General features: G+C 36.4%; 3 protein-coding genes across 5 annotated transcripts in view; 1 reads left to right on the top strand and 2 right to left on the bottom strand.

Moving 5' to 3' along the window:
* Positions 1-109: 109 nt before the first annotated feature.
* idh3a (isocitrate dehydrogenase (NAD(+)) 3 catalytic subunit alpha) lies at positions 110-6,148 on the bottom strand. 2 transcript variants are annotated; one of them, XM_056739909.1, is made up of 11 exons: positions 6,043-6,148; positions 4,337-4,399; positions 2,985-3,068; positions 2,698-2,812; positions 2,425-2,612; positions 1,501-1,634; positions 1,232-1,334; positions 1,090-1,154; positions 922-1,006; positions 648-800; positions 110-547 (listed from the first exon to the last, which is right to left on the bottom strand). In XM_056739909.1, the coding sequence occupies exons 1-11, from the start codon at positions 6,067-6,069 to the stop codon at positions 464-466; spliced, it is 1,101 nt and encodes a 366-aa protein (XP_056595887.1). In that variant the 5' UTR covers positions 6,070-6,148; the 3' UTR covers positions 110-463. The 2 variants fall into 2 exon arrangements, with proteins under 2 accessions (XP_056595887.1, XP_056595888.1); XM_056739910.1 differs by lacking the exon at positions 6,043-6,148 and adding an exon at positions 5,530-5,584.
* The window catches only part of cib2 (calcium and integrin binding family member 2), a 26,943-nt gene continuing 14,235 nt past the window's right edge, over positions 5,540-18,247 (top strand). The window contains exons 1-2 of one of the 2 annotated variants that reach the window (XM_056739913.1): positions 5,540-5,598; positions 15,117-15,151. Coding sequence is in view for 1 of the 2 variants with exons in the window: in XM_056739912.1 (XP_056595890.1) it covers positions 12,180-12,230; positions 15,117-15,151 (86 nt within the window). In the remaining variant the exon portion in view is untranslated. Of the gene's footprint in view, positions 5,599-11,791; positions 12,231-15,116; positions 15,152-18,247 lie in introns of those variants that run through there. The other variant, XM_056739912.1, reaches the window with a different exon arrangement.
* lrrc61 (leucine rich repeat containing 61) lies at positions 6,321-10,251 on the bottom strand. Its single transcript, XM_056739911.1, has 9 exons — positions 9,932-10,251; positions 9,063-9,158; positions 8,841-8,987; positions 8,699-8,759; positions 8,521-8,606; positions 8,362-8,427; positions 8,155-8,223; positions 7,919-8,044; positions 6,321-7,412 (listed from the first exon to the last, which is right to left on the bottom strand). Exons 1-9 carry the CDS (start codon positions 9,957-9,959, stop codon positions 7,306-7,308), a joined length of 786 nt encoding a protein of 261 aa, XP_056595889.1. The 5' UTR covers positions 9,960-10,251; the 3' UTR covers positions 6,321-7,305.

Raw genomic sequence — 18,247 nt, 5'->3', positions numbered from 1 at the left:
GATACTATTAAGTCAATAGAGGGTTAAAACCCATCTGGAGCATAGAATTCAGAAATTACCTTGTAATACATTTACCATTCTTACAACCAAAGACCAGAAATCATTAAAATAACGGTTAGCATTATGTATTTGTTATTCTCATTTGCACAAGATTACTCTGTCAGAAACCACACGACAGGGTGGCAAATTACATACATCAACCCAGAAAATATCCAGTCAATAAATAGAGTATAGATTACGCAATTCCTTTTTTGACAGATTAAAACAGCTCACAAATACGGTCACCGAATGACAAGTTTAAGACAGTGCTTTGTGGTTTTGAAGAAAATACATAGACACTTAGGAGATAGTAGAATTGTGCGCTGATATGAGAATGATACGAAGATTAACTTTTTTTGAGTGTCTGTCCTTTATGGATTAGATCCAAACACAGTTGGTATTAATATTCGACAAAGCCACATTATCAGTCCATGTCCAGCACCCTTCTGCAAATATCCCCCGTGAACTCTGAGCACTTCGAGTTTCCACCAAGATCTTTAGTCAGGACCTGTGACAGAAATAATCAAAACAGTCATTCAACGTGAACGTAAAGCTTTTTCTTAAAAAGCAAATAATCTTACAATGATAAGGACTGGTGCGAATCTTACTTTCTTGTCTCGTATAGTGTCGAAACAGGAGGTCTCGATCTTTTGAGCGTGACTGTGCAGTCCCATGTGGCGCAGCATCATGACGGCGCTCAGCAACAGGGCGGTGGGGTTGGCCAAATCTTTGCCTGCAATATCAGGGGCGGTTCCGTGTACCTGTCACAACAGAGTGAAAGAGCATTAAAATGCATGTGTAATGTTGAGAGCATCACAATTATGTTATTTGACTACATTGCGGTGCCAGTTTTAAGGCTGTGTAACAAGATCAAATGCATACGGATTCAAATATAGCAACTCCATTGGCTCCGATGTTTCCACTAGGTGTGACTCCAAGACCGCCAATCAGCCCGGCACATAAATCACTAAAATACATGAATATGGAAAAATAAGATGCATTTTAAATTCAGAGCAAATCCGATATAATCTTTATATTCTGATAACTCACCTCAAGATGTCACCATAAAGGTTAGGCATGACCAGCACATCAAACTGAGAGGGATCTTGCACCATCTAGTGGAGAGTCCCAAAACACGGTTAGCGAGTCCATAACATTACTTATGAGAACCTTTAGATAAATATTTACATACATTAAGACAGACTGTATCCAGGTACATCTCTGTGAATTTTATATCCTTGAAATTCTCAGCCACCTCTCTGCACTTCCGCAAGAACAGACCATCGGACATTCTCCTATAGCACAGAACTACAATTGAAATCTTAAGCGTTTTGTTTGTCTTTGGACATGAATGACAAGATTTAAACTACAAAGAATCCTATTTGTGGCAGTATCACACAAAATCTACCATTTCGGTTTGCATCTTGAAAATCTTCGTCAATATTTTAAGGCGAAACTTACATGATGTTGGCTTTGTGAACCGCTGTGACGCTGTTTCTTTGGTTATTCCTGGCGTATTCGAAGGCGTACTCAGCGATGCGTCTGCTGGCGTCTTCTGTGATCAGCTTAATACTTTGCACAACACCATCCACAATCTAAAACACAACAGAAGTCACAAACACCACTGAGATCATATCCACCACAAATAAAACACCATAAACTATTTTGTTCAGGTTTGGAAAAGGTTAGCTCGCATATGGAAAAAATGACTCTCTACTGTAAAAATTTGTAGTACGCACAGCAAGTGTCATATTGCTGACATTAACAAGTAAATATGTTTAATATCCAATGCTCAGCCCTGAGCGTTTACGTATAGATATTGCTCATACAAAGACAAAGGAAAGATTGCATGAATGAAACACGATGAAACCAACCAAGGTCATTTTCACATGTCACGCACGATGAAGTGGGACCAGAGACATCTGATTTATGACATCAGTGTAGCACCTACCTACTAAACAAACGGCCCTGATATATGAGCCGTGTGCCCACTGAACTCCCGCTAGCGCTGCGTGAGAAACTGTTCAAAACAGCATTAGACGGCACAGGTGCTGATGACAATAACGCAACCTTTGACATTTGTGCAGCCAATCAGCTGCTGGGAAAGATCTCTCTTACTACACAAAGGTCATCCTAAGGGGGCCCGGTGCTCTAAAGAGTATAAATAAGCTTAAACAGTTGCAATAAGAAGCATGTGAACCGTGTTTCCTGAGTCAAACCAGTTTGAGAAACTTTGTTAGGACCTCAAGAGTGAGATTTATTTCATGAATAATTCTGAACCGTAAAGAGTTTGCATTGCTTTTTCGTGCAACTGTGGGGCTTTGAAATAGAATCTTAGATTTGCAAAAAACAGACATGGGATGAGAGTTAGAGCTAATACCATACCAGGTGTTCAATCCCGCTGTATTCTCCTTCTGTGTTTTCCCGAATGGTGACCAGATCGACATCAGTGTAGGGCGTCTTATAGCCTTCAATGGACACGCAAGGACGCACGTTGGCATACAGGTCAAAGGTCTTCCTCAGCAGCAGGTTCATGGACGGGTGACCGGCAGCAATGGGTGTTTTCAGGGGCCCTGCGGTAGAAAATACAGGTGAAATTTGACAGTAAGAAAATAAAGGATTTGAATGACGAAAGATGAAGGGTATCATCCAAATGACCTTTTAATCCCATTTTGTTTTTGTCCATCGACTCTTTGGCTTCAGGAGGAATCATCCATTTGCCTCCTGGCCCCTGGATGGCAGTGACATTTTTCTCCTCCCACTGAATCGGGGCCTTGGTGTGAAGCAAAGGTTACTGTACCTTTAAATATAGCTGCTCAGCTCACATTACAGGCAAACGTTGACTTAAAAACATGACGAATCTGCACAAAACAATGCTGAATTGGCTACCAAGATGATAACTTGCAGCGCGAGCTGCATTCCAAGTGCATAAAATAGAAACGTACCTTAGCTGCCTCAAATATCTTCATTACTGCAGTGGAGATCTCGGGTCCGATTCCATCTCCAGGAATTAACGTTACTGTTTGCATCTGTCATCAAAGCACAGAATAAAGGAAAAACTCAATTCAATTGGAATCTTGGTTCATCCCCCATGTTGTTTCAAACCTATGATGTTAGACAGAATGAGTTCCTATTCAATTTCATTGAAAAAAAAAAAAGACTACAACATCAACATCCCATGTGTCCCACAGAAGCAAAAAAGTCATTTTGGAGCCACATAGGAGTGAGTATATAGAGAAATAGTATGACAGAATATTAATTAATATTAACATCTCCAGAACAGCAACACTGACTAAATTTAGTCTACAACACTGGCAACAAAAAGCATGCGTGTTGAGTTATTGCTTTGTATGTCATGTGTGGGACTGACAGGTTCTGTCTTCCCCAAACAACAGACCAACGCCTTCACCCTTGAGCGTGGTAAATAAACCTGTCACACAACTACATAGTTTCTGAAAGCTGAATGTTTTGGAGTCGTATGTAAAGCCAAGGGCTGGACATTAAAGATTTTTGTCTCCAGGACAAGTAAAACTGATTGTTTACTTGTCTCTAAGCTTGTATAATTTGTCCTTAAGTGTTTTTCTATGATGCATCTAGAATAAAGTCAACTACACTGTGAATGACAAATGATTTCCTCTAAATGTAAACAGGTATATAGTAACAAATAAAAGTCTAATTAATGGAGTATATAAACAGTATAACAATTACTGAATTGCAGAATAAAAATGATAAAATAAATACTCTAAGCACTTACAATGACAGAAGGTCAGTGATAAAAATATTAATGTTTCATAAATACCTTGTTTTACAATAGCCGGGTTTCCATCACCCTCGTTTTATGTGCATTTTGAAGTTACGCATCAGAAACGAGTGATGGAAATGCCAAATTTCAAAATAAAAGCGTTAATTCGTAAACAAGATATTACGCTCGCTTGAGGTGGTTAATGCGAAAAATGGGAGATGGAAACGCATTTACTTCTTTCCTCTAAAAATGTGACTGCCCTATGAGACGGTGTAACCTGACTAACACTGATCTTGTTACACAGCATCTGAAAAGTTGTACTTGTTATGGTCGTTGCTAAATGTCAAAGTCGTCAAAAAGTGCCTCCCAGAAGGGATGTTGGTGATCTAATGTTATGGTACAAATGACCAAGGTCCATAAAAAATTGTATTAGCTTGAAATTTTCGGTTAGTCAAGTTTAACTAGCTGCTAGCCACAGTAAGTTTATGAATAAGCATTTGTTGCATCTGACAGTCACTGGTCACACGGTATGGCAGATAATCTGTTATGATTTACCCCTCTGGAGAAGGTCCGGGGCTGCGGGGTCTGACTCTTCATAGCTCCCATCACACGGGACACCTGCAAAGACCGTTACAGACAAACAGATCAATAAACTAGAAGTTATACCGAACGGAGACTGCTCGTAACACCTTAAAATGAGCTTAAAATGAGTAAGCTAGCGTTCTGCATGCAAACAAATATAACATACTGATCTTCAGAAATGCTTCCTGAATGTACTGCATTGTACTATCACCATAGCAACAAGCATGAGGAGGCTGAATTATATGAGGGACCAGTCTAAGGCCATCCTGATAAAAACAGATTATTTCAAATATTACTTTTTGACATATATTAAGTGATATATTATTAAGGACTAATACCAGGTGTAGGATGGGTCATTTCAAAAATCCCAGAAAAGCATAGAATATCATCAAAACCTATTCAAATATGAGTCTGGAACTGTAAAGGCTCTCACTAAATTGATGGAATTTTTGAAACAAACCCCTCAATAGCAGATAGCAGATCTGAAGGGGACATCTTTGATATAATACAACAAACAGTGTGATGCCAATGAGCTCGTAAGATTCTGTACAATTAATCCACACTTAAAACGTAAATGCATTTAAAGTCTCATTCATAAGACAACTTGCTGCTTGAAGATGTCACTTGGTTTGATCCTTTGTGACCTAATAACCGGATTATTTATTTTCTCTTATCAGTGTGAATACTTTTTGCGGCCACTATAACTGATACATCTTTAAACATTGTGACTCATTCTGGCTTGATGGTCTGTGAATAGCGAAATAAAATCTTCAATATTGCAAACACATTTTATATTAAGGGCTGACTTAAAGCAAAATGGCAAGGTGCTTGCTTGATATACCCCATCAGCTCTGATGATATGTAGTTTGTGCCAACATTCATCTTATAAGAGGTCAGGATAAACTAAAAAAGGGCTTTTCTGTTATCATCAACCAAATGGATAAAGCCAACATGACGAGGTGACCTTCATCCAGCAGATTCCTATTGGGAGATTGGTTAGTTGGTGTTAATGCTTCTCCAAACACAGTAAGATCACAGTTTTGCACTGGTTTCACAAAATCAATTCCTTCAAATCTATCGCATCTAAATGTCCGCGTCAGATTTGCCATCTTTGAGAACTATGGATCCAGTGCAAGCTAACGCGTTAGCGCTGATGCTTCTCTTACTTCCGTTGACCTGCTCGCTTCATTTATCCCGACGCCGCATCTCTCAAGAAGTTTTATCAGCTGGAAAAGGTAAGAATGACGTTTTAATTTCACACAACCTCATCCTATGGCTGCCTATCTTACATGAGTTAACTGAATTTTGGCTTGTTTGGGGAAAGAGTGCAGGAAAATGTTCAACATCTGCGGTAAAGCACCAGTCGTTTGACACGCGCAGGCGTCACTAAGTTAACCACGAGGTCAGTAGTCCTACAGCTACATTTCTTTCTTATTTATTAACATACATGTAGATTTGTTGACTTCAGGACGTTGAAGTTCAGTTAGTAGTGTTAAAGGTGTGAAGGCTGTTGTTGAAGGGCATGCAGCACCACCACAGGGCCGCTGTGGCATCTCTATCCCACCGCAACGTTTCAGCATAAGTGACGTATTTACATACATTCCTTATGTACCGTCATGTTAGAAATAATACAACGAAGATAAATAAGATGTTAATGTGTCATACGAAATAGTCCTTACCGTTGACCTCCACGCGTTTCCAGCCATCCTGTGCTAACCGAGATCTGGCAACTACTAAACTCAATGCAGCTATCCGGTGTCTCATTCTCCACTATGAGCATGTGGGGTTGCCAGATATTATACACCTTTAGGCGAATGTGTAGGACCATGATAAAGACAAGTTTTACTTTACGTAAGTGTGTCTTTAATAAAATGCATCCGAAGTGTTTATAAGTTTATAATTTATTTAACAATAAAACATATTTGTAAACAGCATAGAAAAGCGATACTAAGGAGATTCAAAAAGTGGGTGATTGAAATGGGTTGAATCATTTAAAAGTTGATTTATGAATGTGTATGGAGTCGTTACAATGGCTTACAACAGTTAGATCAGAAAAATATAAATATACAAATACATCTTTTAAGCTTTTACATTTTTCTCTACTTTAAAATAGGGATTACACCAAACCTGGCGACCCTTGGTGCAAGTCGGCTTTTCTACATGCGACTGTAAAGTTGGTCAACTCTTTGTCTTACTCCCCCTACTGATCTGGATGTCGCAACACACTTTCCACAAGCGTCACAATTATTTTTCAATATCACTACAATGAAACCTTTTTTTCAGTTTCTGGTGAGTGAAACGAAAAATAAATAAGAAAATAAGCATAACAAAAGACACAGAATTTTTTTTTGGGCAAGTGTTTATCCAAGTAAAAGAAAATGGAAAGATGCAAGGCAAACAAAATATCTTATTATACAATATAAATGCAGTGAAAAGGAAAACGCTGGTTGAGCAAAGAAAAACAAAGAAGCCTTAAGTATTAAACAAACAGGTGCATACAAGTTCAAAAATGCATCCACAATGAAAAGTCAAAAAACATTGTGGAAAAATGTTAATCAGCAAGTGCATCATGGGAAAGCTTTAGGAATAAACAAAACAAGTGCATCACTATTACAAAAAATACAAATAGCAGCATTGTAAGCATAATTAAGTGCATTTTAAAGCATATGTAGAATACAGTTGTGTTAGGGGTGCAGAGTGGATTTGTTTGATTCTGAACATCCTGAGACGTTGTTTAAATTGGATTAGGGATAACAACAGTGGTAGTCTCTCTCTGTTGGAAAACCAAAAAAAGACTCTAGTGTAGTCACTAACCCTCACACGGCAGGCAACATGGAGCATTTTGGATTTCTGGCACCGGTGATGTATCAAGCATATGGATGTTTAAAAAGAAAACATGTATTTTTAGCAAATGGAAACATAATGTCATTGAATCCCCAGATTCAAACAGCATACTGCTTTGGTTGGTTCTTGAGACAGATGCTTCTTTCATTTTGTGATATCACATGGGCTGCTCTGCTGTTCAGCAGTCTGCATTCATGAAGAACATCTGTTGAGAGGGAGACAGGTCGCCAAAAATTTATGGATTTCAATAACACCTATGAACAAGTAAATTCTGCTGATTTATTTAAATGGTGTTTTAATAATTGAAAAAATCTTACTTTTACCACGGAATTACACTCTAAAATGGTGCTATATTAGTGGTTCTTTGCTCAAAATAATATGGGAGACACTTTTAGTGCTACTTAGCCCCATATCTTGGTGCTTCAGTGGTTCTTGAGAGGTTCTTTGGGGTAACCAAGGTGCTATATAGCACCGTTTCCGTATAAAGAACCTATTAATCCCCTGTATAGTTCTTCAGCAGTTCTATATAGCACATCAGTCATCACAAAGAACAACTGAAGCACCAAAATATGGTTCTAGACTGCACTAAAGGTGGTTCCCCTATTATTACAATACAAGAACCACTTTAAGTGCTATATAGTACTATTTCGCTATATAGAAGTGTGGGATTAGCTGTAATATTACATTAAAATCTGTGATTTTGATCCATACCACTGAATTGTTTATAGGCTTCATCAACAATGGCATTGTTCGATCTTTTTATATCCCAAAAACCATCATCCACCCAAGGTTTGCAGTCCGGTACGTCAGGAATTTGACCATTTTTAAACAAGCCAGCTAAAACCAAAATAGAAAATTGGTTACAAATTTTTTTTTGTCTTCTAATTAATATAAAAATATAAAAACAAAGACGGTCAGTGTTTGAAAAAAAGCACAAAAATACATACCTTTAATTGTGTCATCAATATCTTTACATAGTTGATATAAGTCACTTCCTCGTCCCACAACCCTTTCACCTGAAGTGGCACAGTAAAACATTATCTGTTTAATTTCTTTGACAATTTTCATTGGGTCACCCATAGAAAACACACAAAATAAACTTAATTCCTTAAGCAAGTTGCACGTAAATCGGAAAATTTAATAAAAAAACTCACCATCTAAAACTTTGATGTTTGGGAACATTTCAAGAAAAAGGCTCCGGTATGAAGAATTCTTGCAGACTACAACAAAACCAACAAGTGAATTAAAGGAAATGCCTTACAGTTTCAAAATATTTGAGTAAGTATTAAACTGACCTAGAAATAAACGCTTACCTGGATTGGAGTAATTATAAGTGTTGTCCTTTAATCTAACGCTCTCCAGTCTCCGTAAAGACTTGAGTGCGTGGAGATTATCAATACTGTGGATGCAATGCAACAGATATGACATAAGCAATCTATTTATCACTGTATACTTTATTTATGAGCTCTTATGATTAAAAAAGATGTTTACCTCGGTATAACATTACCCGCCAAATTAAGACTCTGCAAACTTTCACAGCTAGAAAGAGAATCTGAGAAATAAAAAAATTACTTCACCGGAATCAACAGATCGCATGAAAAACTGGTCAATTGTCATTTTTATAACCGTTTACCTAAATTAGAGATCCTGTTGGCTGATAAATTAAGAACGAGAAGCCTTCGCAAGGGTGAAAGAGGACCCAAATTTGTGATGTTATTGCAAGAGAGGTCCAGCCTCTCTAGGTTTAAACACTCCCCTATACATCCAAGGTCATATATTCCTGAAATATAAAAAAGTATTTTGCTTTTTGATGTACATCTTTTATAAGAGGTCTCCTTAATTGATGTCAGTTTACCTAAATTCCTCAGTTTAAGAAACAAAATAGATTCCAAATCGAACTCCCCCGTACGGGACTTCAGAAGCACGTTGGTGATTTTTGCACATTCAGTTACTGGAAGATGAAGAGAAATGTGTGATTATTTTAAACAACACAGTGCATGCACATTACTAAACCATTTAAGTCTGGTCTATCCACAGTACTGGATAGATAAATATAACTCCATATTAAGATAAGATTCATATTGAATCCCCTGTGATGTGTTCTTTATCTGTTAAATGTGAGATTAAGCCAGCTGCTGGTTTTCTGGGTTAATGCCTGGCAACTATTCAATGTTACTACTCACCCTAACCAGGTATATACTTGTTTTCTGCTGTGATAACAGACGTACCTGGTAATTTATGATTACTGCAGCCCTATTCTAATTCAATTCTTAAAAGAAAACATTTCCTTTTGCATTACAATATACAAAAAAACATCACTCGATTATTTATGAATCGTTTACCTTGGAGTCTACTCTATTGTAGGTCTAACTTAAGGACACAATTATGTCCCTAAACTACTGCTAAGTACTTACACACACTCGGCACACAAAGCAGCAGTTGGTTTAAAAGCTGAACCCAACGCAGATGCTTAAATTACAGTGAATTCAGCACACATGGGGAGCAACAAGCGACAAATGCACTACAGGGAACCTCATGCTGGTTAAACAGAAATAATAGCCCAGTTCTGCATTTAATTTAACATCTAACATAGTAAATATATTGTATAAACGTACTAATATATTTCATAGTAAGTATTTTGTGATTCAGCACCACACTGTGTGGACAGCTACCGCTGCTAGCACGCGCTAACGCTTATAAAACATCTATTTGCGAGTAACTCACCGTTGTCCTTTTCCCTCTTGGAGTCCATTGTGCCTCAAATCATGAAGTCTATCGGTGTTTACAGCATGAGACTTATGTTTTGTTTATAAATAATATCCTGTGCATGCGTGATAAGCAAGAAGCACAGGCAGATCTGAGCAGGTGTGACGGTTAGCGCTGCAGCTATTGCGTTACTGCAATGCCTGCCCTGCCCTGTACTGATGCTTTTAATGCGTAGATTTTTTTGAAGCCATGTTGTTTGTATGGTTTATCTTTATATTCAAGAGCTCAGTTGACGCAAAAATAATAATTATGTAAAGTTCGGAACAGTCGGAAGTTTTCCTTCCTGTGTTTGCATTGGTTACTTGGATATTGTCATGGATACGGCACGGGAATGCGTGTGGCATTGAACGCAGGCAGAAGTTATTCGTTTACGTTGTAGCAAGTGACACGCGGACTTGGAAACAATCTTGAAAATCTTTTAACATTATGGCGGTAGCTTTTGTTAAAATTGCAATGTTTTGTTTTTAGGAAACCCTGAAAAAAGCAAACCATCATAAAATGCTAAAGGTTATAATGTGACTTGAGAGGAATTGTATTCGTTTTAATGAAGACTATATGGTCTCAGTGGGTTTCTACTGGTCATTTTTGGATCTTAATGGTGAAATTTTAAAGGAAACAATTCAACATCATTAAATGTCCAAAAACATACCACAATAGGGACATTTGTATTGGCAAATATCTGATTGTTGATATTTGATATTAGTATTACATCTACTAATACGAATATTGTATAGGGCTACTATAAACAAAACGATGAATACAAATAATCCACAATTAAATCATTTTAGTGTATAACAAATGAATTTTTCGTTTATCCATTTTATAATATAAACGCTAGGGGGAGCTCACAATAAAATATCAAACATATTAGACAATTTCAAAGATTTTAGCCTTTCGTTCAGAGAAAAAATTGAATCGATCGAAAGTTCAATTTCTTTTTTAAACAATAAAACAATAAAGGAAATAAAACAGGGTTTTCTTCCAGAAGGTTTACATCCCCTTTATAAAATGTTGCCACAGAAGGATCAGATTTATTATATAAGTACAATTGCTAGTATGGTAGACATTTTGATTTTCCAAAACACCAAAACGTATATGTTTCCTAAAAAACATTTGAAAAAGACCTTTGCTTTTTACACCAGAGCGATAAATCGCATCTAGAATAAAAGTGTTGTTGACATAATATGTCTGTGTAGTGTGCATATAAATTTTGTATTTATAAACAAACAGTGCACGTAAATTTAGGAGATATTTACATGTATTTATTTATATTTACCAATCATTTAATTTAAACGTTTATTATTTGCATATTTAATATTTTTCGAAAATATATGCATGTTTGTGTATGTTTTATAAATACAAAACAACTTTGCACAGTACACAGACTTTTATTCTGGATGTGATAATTGTGATAACTCGTTTGAAGTCCATCGTAATAATATCGAACTAGACAGAAGGTGTTGCTATATTATAAGAAGAATTTTTCGTTTATCCATTTTATAATATAAACGCTAGGGGGAGCTCACAATAAAATATCAAACATATTAGACAATTTCAAAGATTTTAGCCTTTTGTTCAGAGAAAAAATTGAATCGATCGAAAGTTCAATTTCTTTTTTAAAAGGAAATAAAACAGGGTTTTCTTCCAGAAGGTTTACATCCCCTTTATAAAATGTTGCCACAGAAGGATCAGATTCATTATATAAATACAATTGCTAGTATGGTAGACTTTTCGATTTTCCAAAACACCAAAAAGTATATGTTTCCTAAATAAAACAAAATCACCATCAATAATGACGACATAACCTGTCGATCTAACGCTGTGTAGTCAATCACGCCCTCTAGTGGTGTAAACGCGTAAGTTAGTTAGTTGAAGACTCGTTTTCATTGAGAATACTGTCATAGTGAGTGCGGACAGCGGTCGGTGCTTAATCCGACAATACGATTTTATTGCGCGTGCCAGGATCCGTCCTCGAGGAAACGTTACGCATCAGAAAGTATAGCGTTTCTTCAGCTGATAAAGTATTCATGGAGAGTGTCGCCTTTACCTTCAGCAGGCGTCGGTTACTTCGAGACGGACTGAAATTTCATGCCTGGTCCCAATTTTCTCGACTGACCAAACCGTGAACATAAATGCATAGAACAGAGAAGACGCCACGAACTTCCAATGTGATGCATCTTTACGATAGGAAAATTACTCGATTAAGATGGGTAATAAGCAAACGATATTTACTGATGAACAGCTAGATGCCTATCAGGTAAGAGACTTTGTTTTTTCATCGCTTACAGACACTTATGCTACATTTACAGTTGAACTGATGAATAGACAACGTCAAGTCTTGCGTTAAATGCAATGTTGTTTCCTTTTTTTTCATTCTTTACAAATATGATTGGTTTAAAATATGATTGGTTTATGTTATCCCATCACATATGTGGATGCAAAAGAGAAGGCATTTAAATAGATTGTACATTACGAAAAACATTTGTTTCAAGGAAAGAAAAATATTGATAACCAAAAAGACTGTAGAAAAAAATGATAAAACAGAATATCAGTTCTTTTTCTGCGTCATATACGATTAATTTTTTTCTTTTACAGTACTCAGATTGTGGGATGCCCTTTTGTCTGTAAATAAATGCTATAGACAGTTTTAAGCATACATTCGACCGACGTATATGTGCTTAATCCCTATTCTGTGCATCTTGTATAGATTTTCTCAAAACCAATTCGCCCACTGCATGTAAACTATAAAAGAAAAATGCAATTTTATTTCTTATAACACTGAACGGATTCTGTAATGTTTCCTATAATGCAGATTTCACGATCAGTAATACTTGCTCCTTTTGTGATGCTGAGGGTCTGACCATTGAGGCATATCTGCGAGGACATCTGATCATTATGTTCTAAAGCGCTAATCCTCCCTGTGTGTATGTGAGAAGATCTTGCTTTTGTCTTCTGTAACATTAGTCTGTCATGCTTTGGCGAAACATCTTCTTAGCATGTTACACAAAGCTGTACTCTAAGAAGCTTAAATATTAATAGGCTACTAAGATACCCAGATATCTACTTCTGGTTAGTCGGCTGTAGGATTTTCTGGTTGCTTTTACTAGCGAACGCTTATTCTGTTTTGTTAATATAGCAGTATGAGGACACATTGACACCTGCAGAAAAATTCTGTAAAACGTAATGGCATTCGTTCATGGAGTCAGATATCCATGTGCATTTCCCATCTGTCAATGATCAAAGTGCATTGTACAGATCAATGACGGTTGGCAACAATGGGACTTGTTGTGCTCTTTAATCACTGGGTTGTAGTACCTGGATCAGTGGAGCTTGGCCATTTGGCTGAAAGATCAGTTCCTCAGAACAGCCAAGTGTTATCAAATCATTTCACCATGTCATGCATATCAAAGAAAAAGCTTCCTTTGTAATCATTTTAAAGCCAGTTTTTATATTGCTTTGTTTTTGTTAAAGTAACTTTTTTATTATTTTATCCATCTTCTATTAATGTAGATTTACTCACCCTCATGTTGTTAGCCACCCCTTCAGAATAGAATAGAATAGAATGTCTTTATTGTCACTGTACGCATGTACATTCAACTCCATTTCAGTGCAGTCAAACATGGCAACAAACAGTGTAAAGAATAAAAAATATAAACAATATAACGTAGCCAAACATATGAAGGTAAAGTTCACAGTCTTGATGAGTGTGTACATTTGTAAATATAAATATGGTACTATATACAATGTTAAATATATGGATAAAAATTGCACATTATATATATTGCCCATTTTGATATGAAATATTGCACATTGTTAGGAAACTCACCTTCTGTGCAATACCATACAGTGTTTAATAGTGACTGAAAAGAGTCCGGGGGTTGGGATGGTTGGACCCACCCTTTAAGTTTTTTTATTCACTGAAACACACAAATTTCATATAATGCCTATTTCTATAATGTCAACTCAGCAATAAAAGCTCCCTTAACATGTTCCATACAGCTCTTGCACTGTATAACACAATATTTTTTGAAACCTTGTGTGAAAACCATGTTGAAATCTACATTTGTATTCATCCAAAAATTCAGTCTTGGCTTCAGTTATTTTTGTGTCTTGCCAATAACATCGAGCGAAGTTATTTTTTCATTTTATATATTCATATAAAGACCTTTGCTTTTTACACCAGAGCGATTAATCGCATCTAGAATAAAAGTGTTGTTGACATAATATGTCTGTGTACTGTGCATATAAATTTTGTATTTATAAACAAACAGTGCATGTAAATTTAGGAGATATTTACATGTATTTATTTATATTTACCAATCATTTAATTTAAATGTTTATTATTTGCATATTTAATATTTTTCGGAAATATATGCATGTTTGTGTATGTTTTATAAATACAAAACAACTTTGCACAGTACACAGACTTTTATTCTGGGTGTGATAATTGTGATAACTCGTTTGAAAGCCATCGTAATAATATCGAACTAGACAGAAGGTGTTGCTATATTATAAGAAGTGAGTCGCAATTTTGGCTAAGCAGTCATTTATTTTTTCAAACATGTAATGTCCTTATTAGATATTAGGTATGTTCTGTCTAGTAATAATATACAATTGGCTCATCTATCTCGTAGCTCAGGCCTTACCTCACATCACAGATTCAAGCATCAATATTTCATATTAATGAGCAATTAACAGCACTCAAAGGCTAATGCGCGTAAATCACGAGACGCTCTTCTGTGTGGCTCCAGTGATTTGGAGGAATCATAATTTTTTTGAGCAGAAAGCTGGCCGGTTGTTCAGCGGCGAGCAAGGTAAGCATCATAAAGTAGAGATAAATCATGAGCTAATGAATGCATTGGCACTCCAACAGCAAAGAAAGGATTCACAGGTCTGGGAGTAGCCAAAGAAGGGGTTTGCAGTGACCTTAATGCATGTAGTCCAGCCAAAAAAATGTAGATTAATATTCTTTCATTACATTAAACACTGAAATTGTGAACTCCAAGTGGTTGTGTTCCAAATCAGTCACTTCAGTTTGGGATGGTGTCCATCTATGTTGGCAGTAGACGGCAGAGCTGCTTGTCTCCATTTAATGAATTTCTCGAAAGTTGATCAAGCTCATTTTCTCTTTTCTGTTTTCTAGGATTGCACTTTCTTTACCCGCAAGGAAATCCTTCGGTGAGTACTGTAAAGATCACCCTGTGACTCTTATCATTATTTAAAATATATACACACATTAGTTTTTTATTGTTAAACGTGCCTTATAAAACAGTCGGTTCTGGTCCTTGATTCTGATTGGTTGAGCAGAGTTCTAAGCCGTTATAAAATACCCGATTTATAATGGTTGACGGCATTACATAGCCTAAATATCACTTTATTTACTTTATTTTATGAAACCTTGCTACGCATATGGAATAAACGTTTTATAAAAGCAATAAGCCCCGCGAAGCAGTCAGTTACAGTGCATTTTATAATGGCTTAGAGCGTTGTGGCACCACGTGAAGCAATAAGCAATAAGCTTCTTGGGGCTTATTGCTTTATTTTGCAGCTACAGCGGTTTTGTTACGGTACTGTGTGTTCTACCGGTTCTCTCACCTCTGTCTCACCCTCACTGTCCCACTTCACTGGCTCTCACTAACCACGTCTATAAAACCTATATATCTTTCGCTCCTGTCACTCCATTCATACAACTCATTTTCCCCTCTCAGCATTTTAGCTCCAGTGATATTCATCCATGCTCATTCATTCAGTACAGTCCACTGGCTGCATTAGTATTCCATTCACATGGCGTACACCATTTATTTGAAATGCATATGCTTGCCTACATCAGACCGGAGGTCTAATAAAGACAACTTTATCATTGTTAAACGTTCAGTTTATTAGACTTGTCCTTTTTATGTAAGACATCTTTTTTATGCGGATATAGGAGCAGTCAAGCCGTCCCACACCTCAACCCTGTTCCAAAACATAGTGACCTGCCTTATGTATGCTGCCTATATTGTCAGCTTCCTTCTGAGGGGACAAATGCTGATGAATGTAGCAACTGATCAATCAGAATGATTAAAAGCCATGTGTTAGTGTTCATCATTAGATGGAATTTATGTATATTTGTAGCTTTTGGCAATTGTGGATAAAAAAGCTGCAGTCTGTAAGTTTTGGCTTCTCTATCGCCATCTTTGTTTGAAACATGAAATTGCAGGTTACATTATCTTTATGTGGGTTGAACCAAAATCGTACACTTTAAAAAAAAAGTTTTTTCATGTAAAATTACGTATTTTGCATATTTTAAAAATGCATGGAAAATCTGTAAAAAAATGTGTTTTAAGGTGTACCTGACAGCTAATCTGACACTCACTTTAAAAATAATAATAAAAAAAAACAATTTGTTTGCCTTATTTTATGTTTGGAAATGTTTAAAAAACAGCTCTTTCTCACCATACATCTCAGATCAATAGCACATGACATCCTATTTAACCACCAATACCCCCAAAATAACAGAAAATGCTCAAGTCTTCTGAGCCTAAAACCATTGTTCGTAGCCAAAAAGCATTTGTCCTGGTAAAGAGGGCGATATTACATCCCATCCAACCAAAATTTATAGCTTTGCTCTATCTGCAAGAATGTGATTTCTTCCCTGCTTTTTGTATCAGGCCATACAGCAAGCAGCAGAGCGTGTAATTGTCTCTGGCCGCTATCATGACATCTCCTCGGTTATAAGCTTATTGTGTTATTGCAAACGCTGAAATGGCCAGCAGTCTCTGAGAAGCATTCCCTTGGTGTCTGCCCGCCATATCACTACATTACATATATAAAGCAGTAACGTTGTCCCAACACAGGCCGTGCTAAACAGCTTTCAATCAGCAATGTTTGTACATACGATTAATCAACACGAGCTCTGGTCTAAAACTGGAAGCTATCACTCAATTTCTCTGCCAGATGTAATTAGACCATGTGGCTGCTCTCCAAAGCTGTGATTTTCTGCATGTAGCCGTTTTTCACCTCAGGAATTACAGACTGCGAGAATGACGCGCAGCATCTGTGTTTTTTGCTATTATTTTCATGTATTATTCATTCACAATATTTCAGATTAAAGTAGAACATTTGGAAGTTTAGCAAAATTGTTCATGCATAACATTTTAAGCAACAATGCAATTCATTTTTATAATATTGGTTTATATAGATTTTTTTTATTTGGCATAAATTATACATCTTTTTTATAACATTATTTTCTGTTAATATAATTGTTTTGTCATTACGTTATTGGGAAACACTTTAGTATAGGGACCAATTCTCACTATTAACTAGTTGCTTATTAGATGCCTATTTTTAGCATATTGGCTGTTTATTGGTACTTATTCAACATGCTCATATTCTACTTCCCTAATCCTACCTAAACCTAACAACTATTAATAAGCAACAAATTAGTAGTTTACTGAGGCAAAAGTCATAGTTAATGGTTTATCAATACCTAGAATTTGACCTTAAAATAAAGTGTTACCCACTGAATCAAGCATGAGTAAGTTAGTAGATTAAAATGCATTTTATATAAGAGCTTCTGCAGCAAGCACTCAGTTATTGTTAAAGTGTGGATCAATCCAATGGTGTGACATTTTTCAACTTTACTAGTAAACAGACTAATCATGTTGTTTATGAGGCAGGGTTTATGTCAGCAGGGCCGTTGATGTTGTCTGTAATGGAATTATTGGTCATAAACTGTGGCAAGGTTCCACATAACTGTACTCTGAATTACAAGTGGGAGGTCAAACCAGCAGAAATATTTTATGTTCCCCTTTGTATGTGAGGAGAATGTGAAAAAGGTTTCGTCCCTGTTTTCGACACTTTCTATTCACCTTAAAAAGGGTCAAACCACAAGAAATCAAACTTTCAATGATCATTTAAAATAAATACAATTATATTCTGCTTTGTGAATCCTTCCTAGGTGAATTTTATAATTAGTTCCAGTCCTTGGTTCTGATTGGTCAATAGTTGTGCAATAAAACACAGTTATGACCACTTCATCAGTAGCTGAATCTCAATTCAATGGCTGCGTCCCCTGGTGGTCGCATTTGTCGACTGCATATGTAATCGAGAATGTCTCATTTCTGCTACTTTCAGCTTTTTAAAATGAAAAATCCAGGGGTCAGGAAAAGATCAAAACTGGTTGAAAAAGACAACACCAACAACAAAATATATTTTACAACTTAAATACCTTAAATAGCATTAAACATACAAGAAATATATTAAGAAGCACATAAGAAGATACTGTATGATATC

The sequence above is a fragment of the Triplophysa dalaica genome, chromosome 24 (genome assembly GCF_015846415.1).
Source record: "Triplophysa dalaica isolate WHDGS20190420 chromosome 24, ASM1584641v1, whole genome shotgun sequence".
NCBI lineage: Eukaryota > Metazoa > Chordata > Actinopteri > Cypriniformes > Nemacheilidae > Triplophysa > Triplophysa dalaica.
Note: the sequence above shows the minus strand (reverse complement) of the source record. Positions and strands in the feature narration are given on the sequence as shown.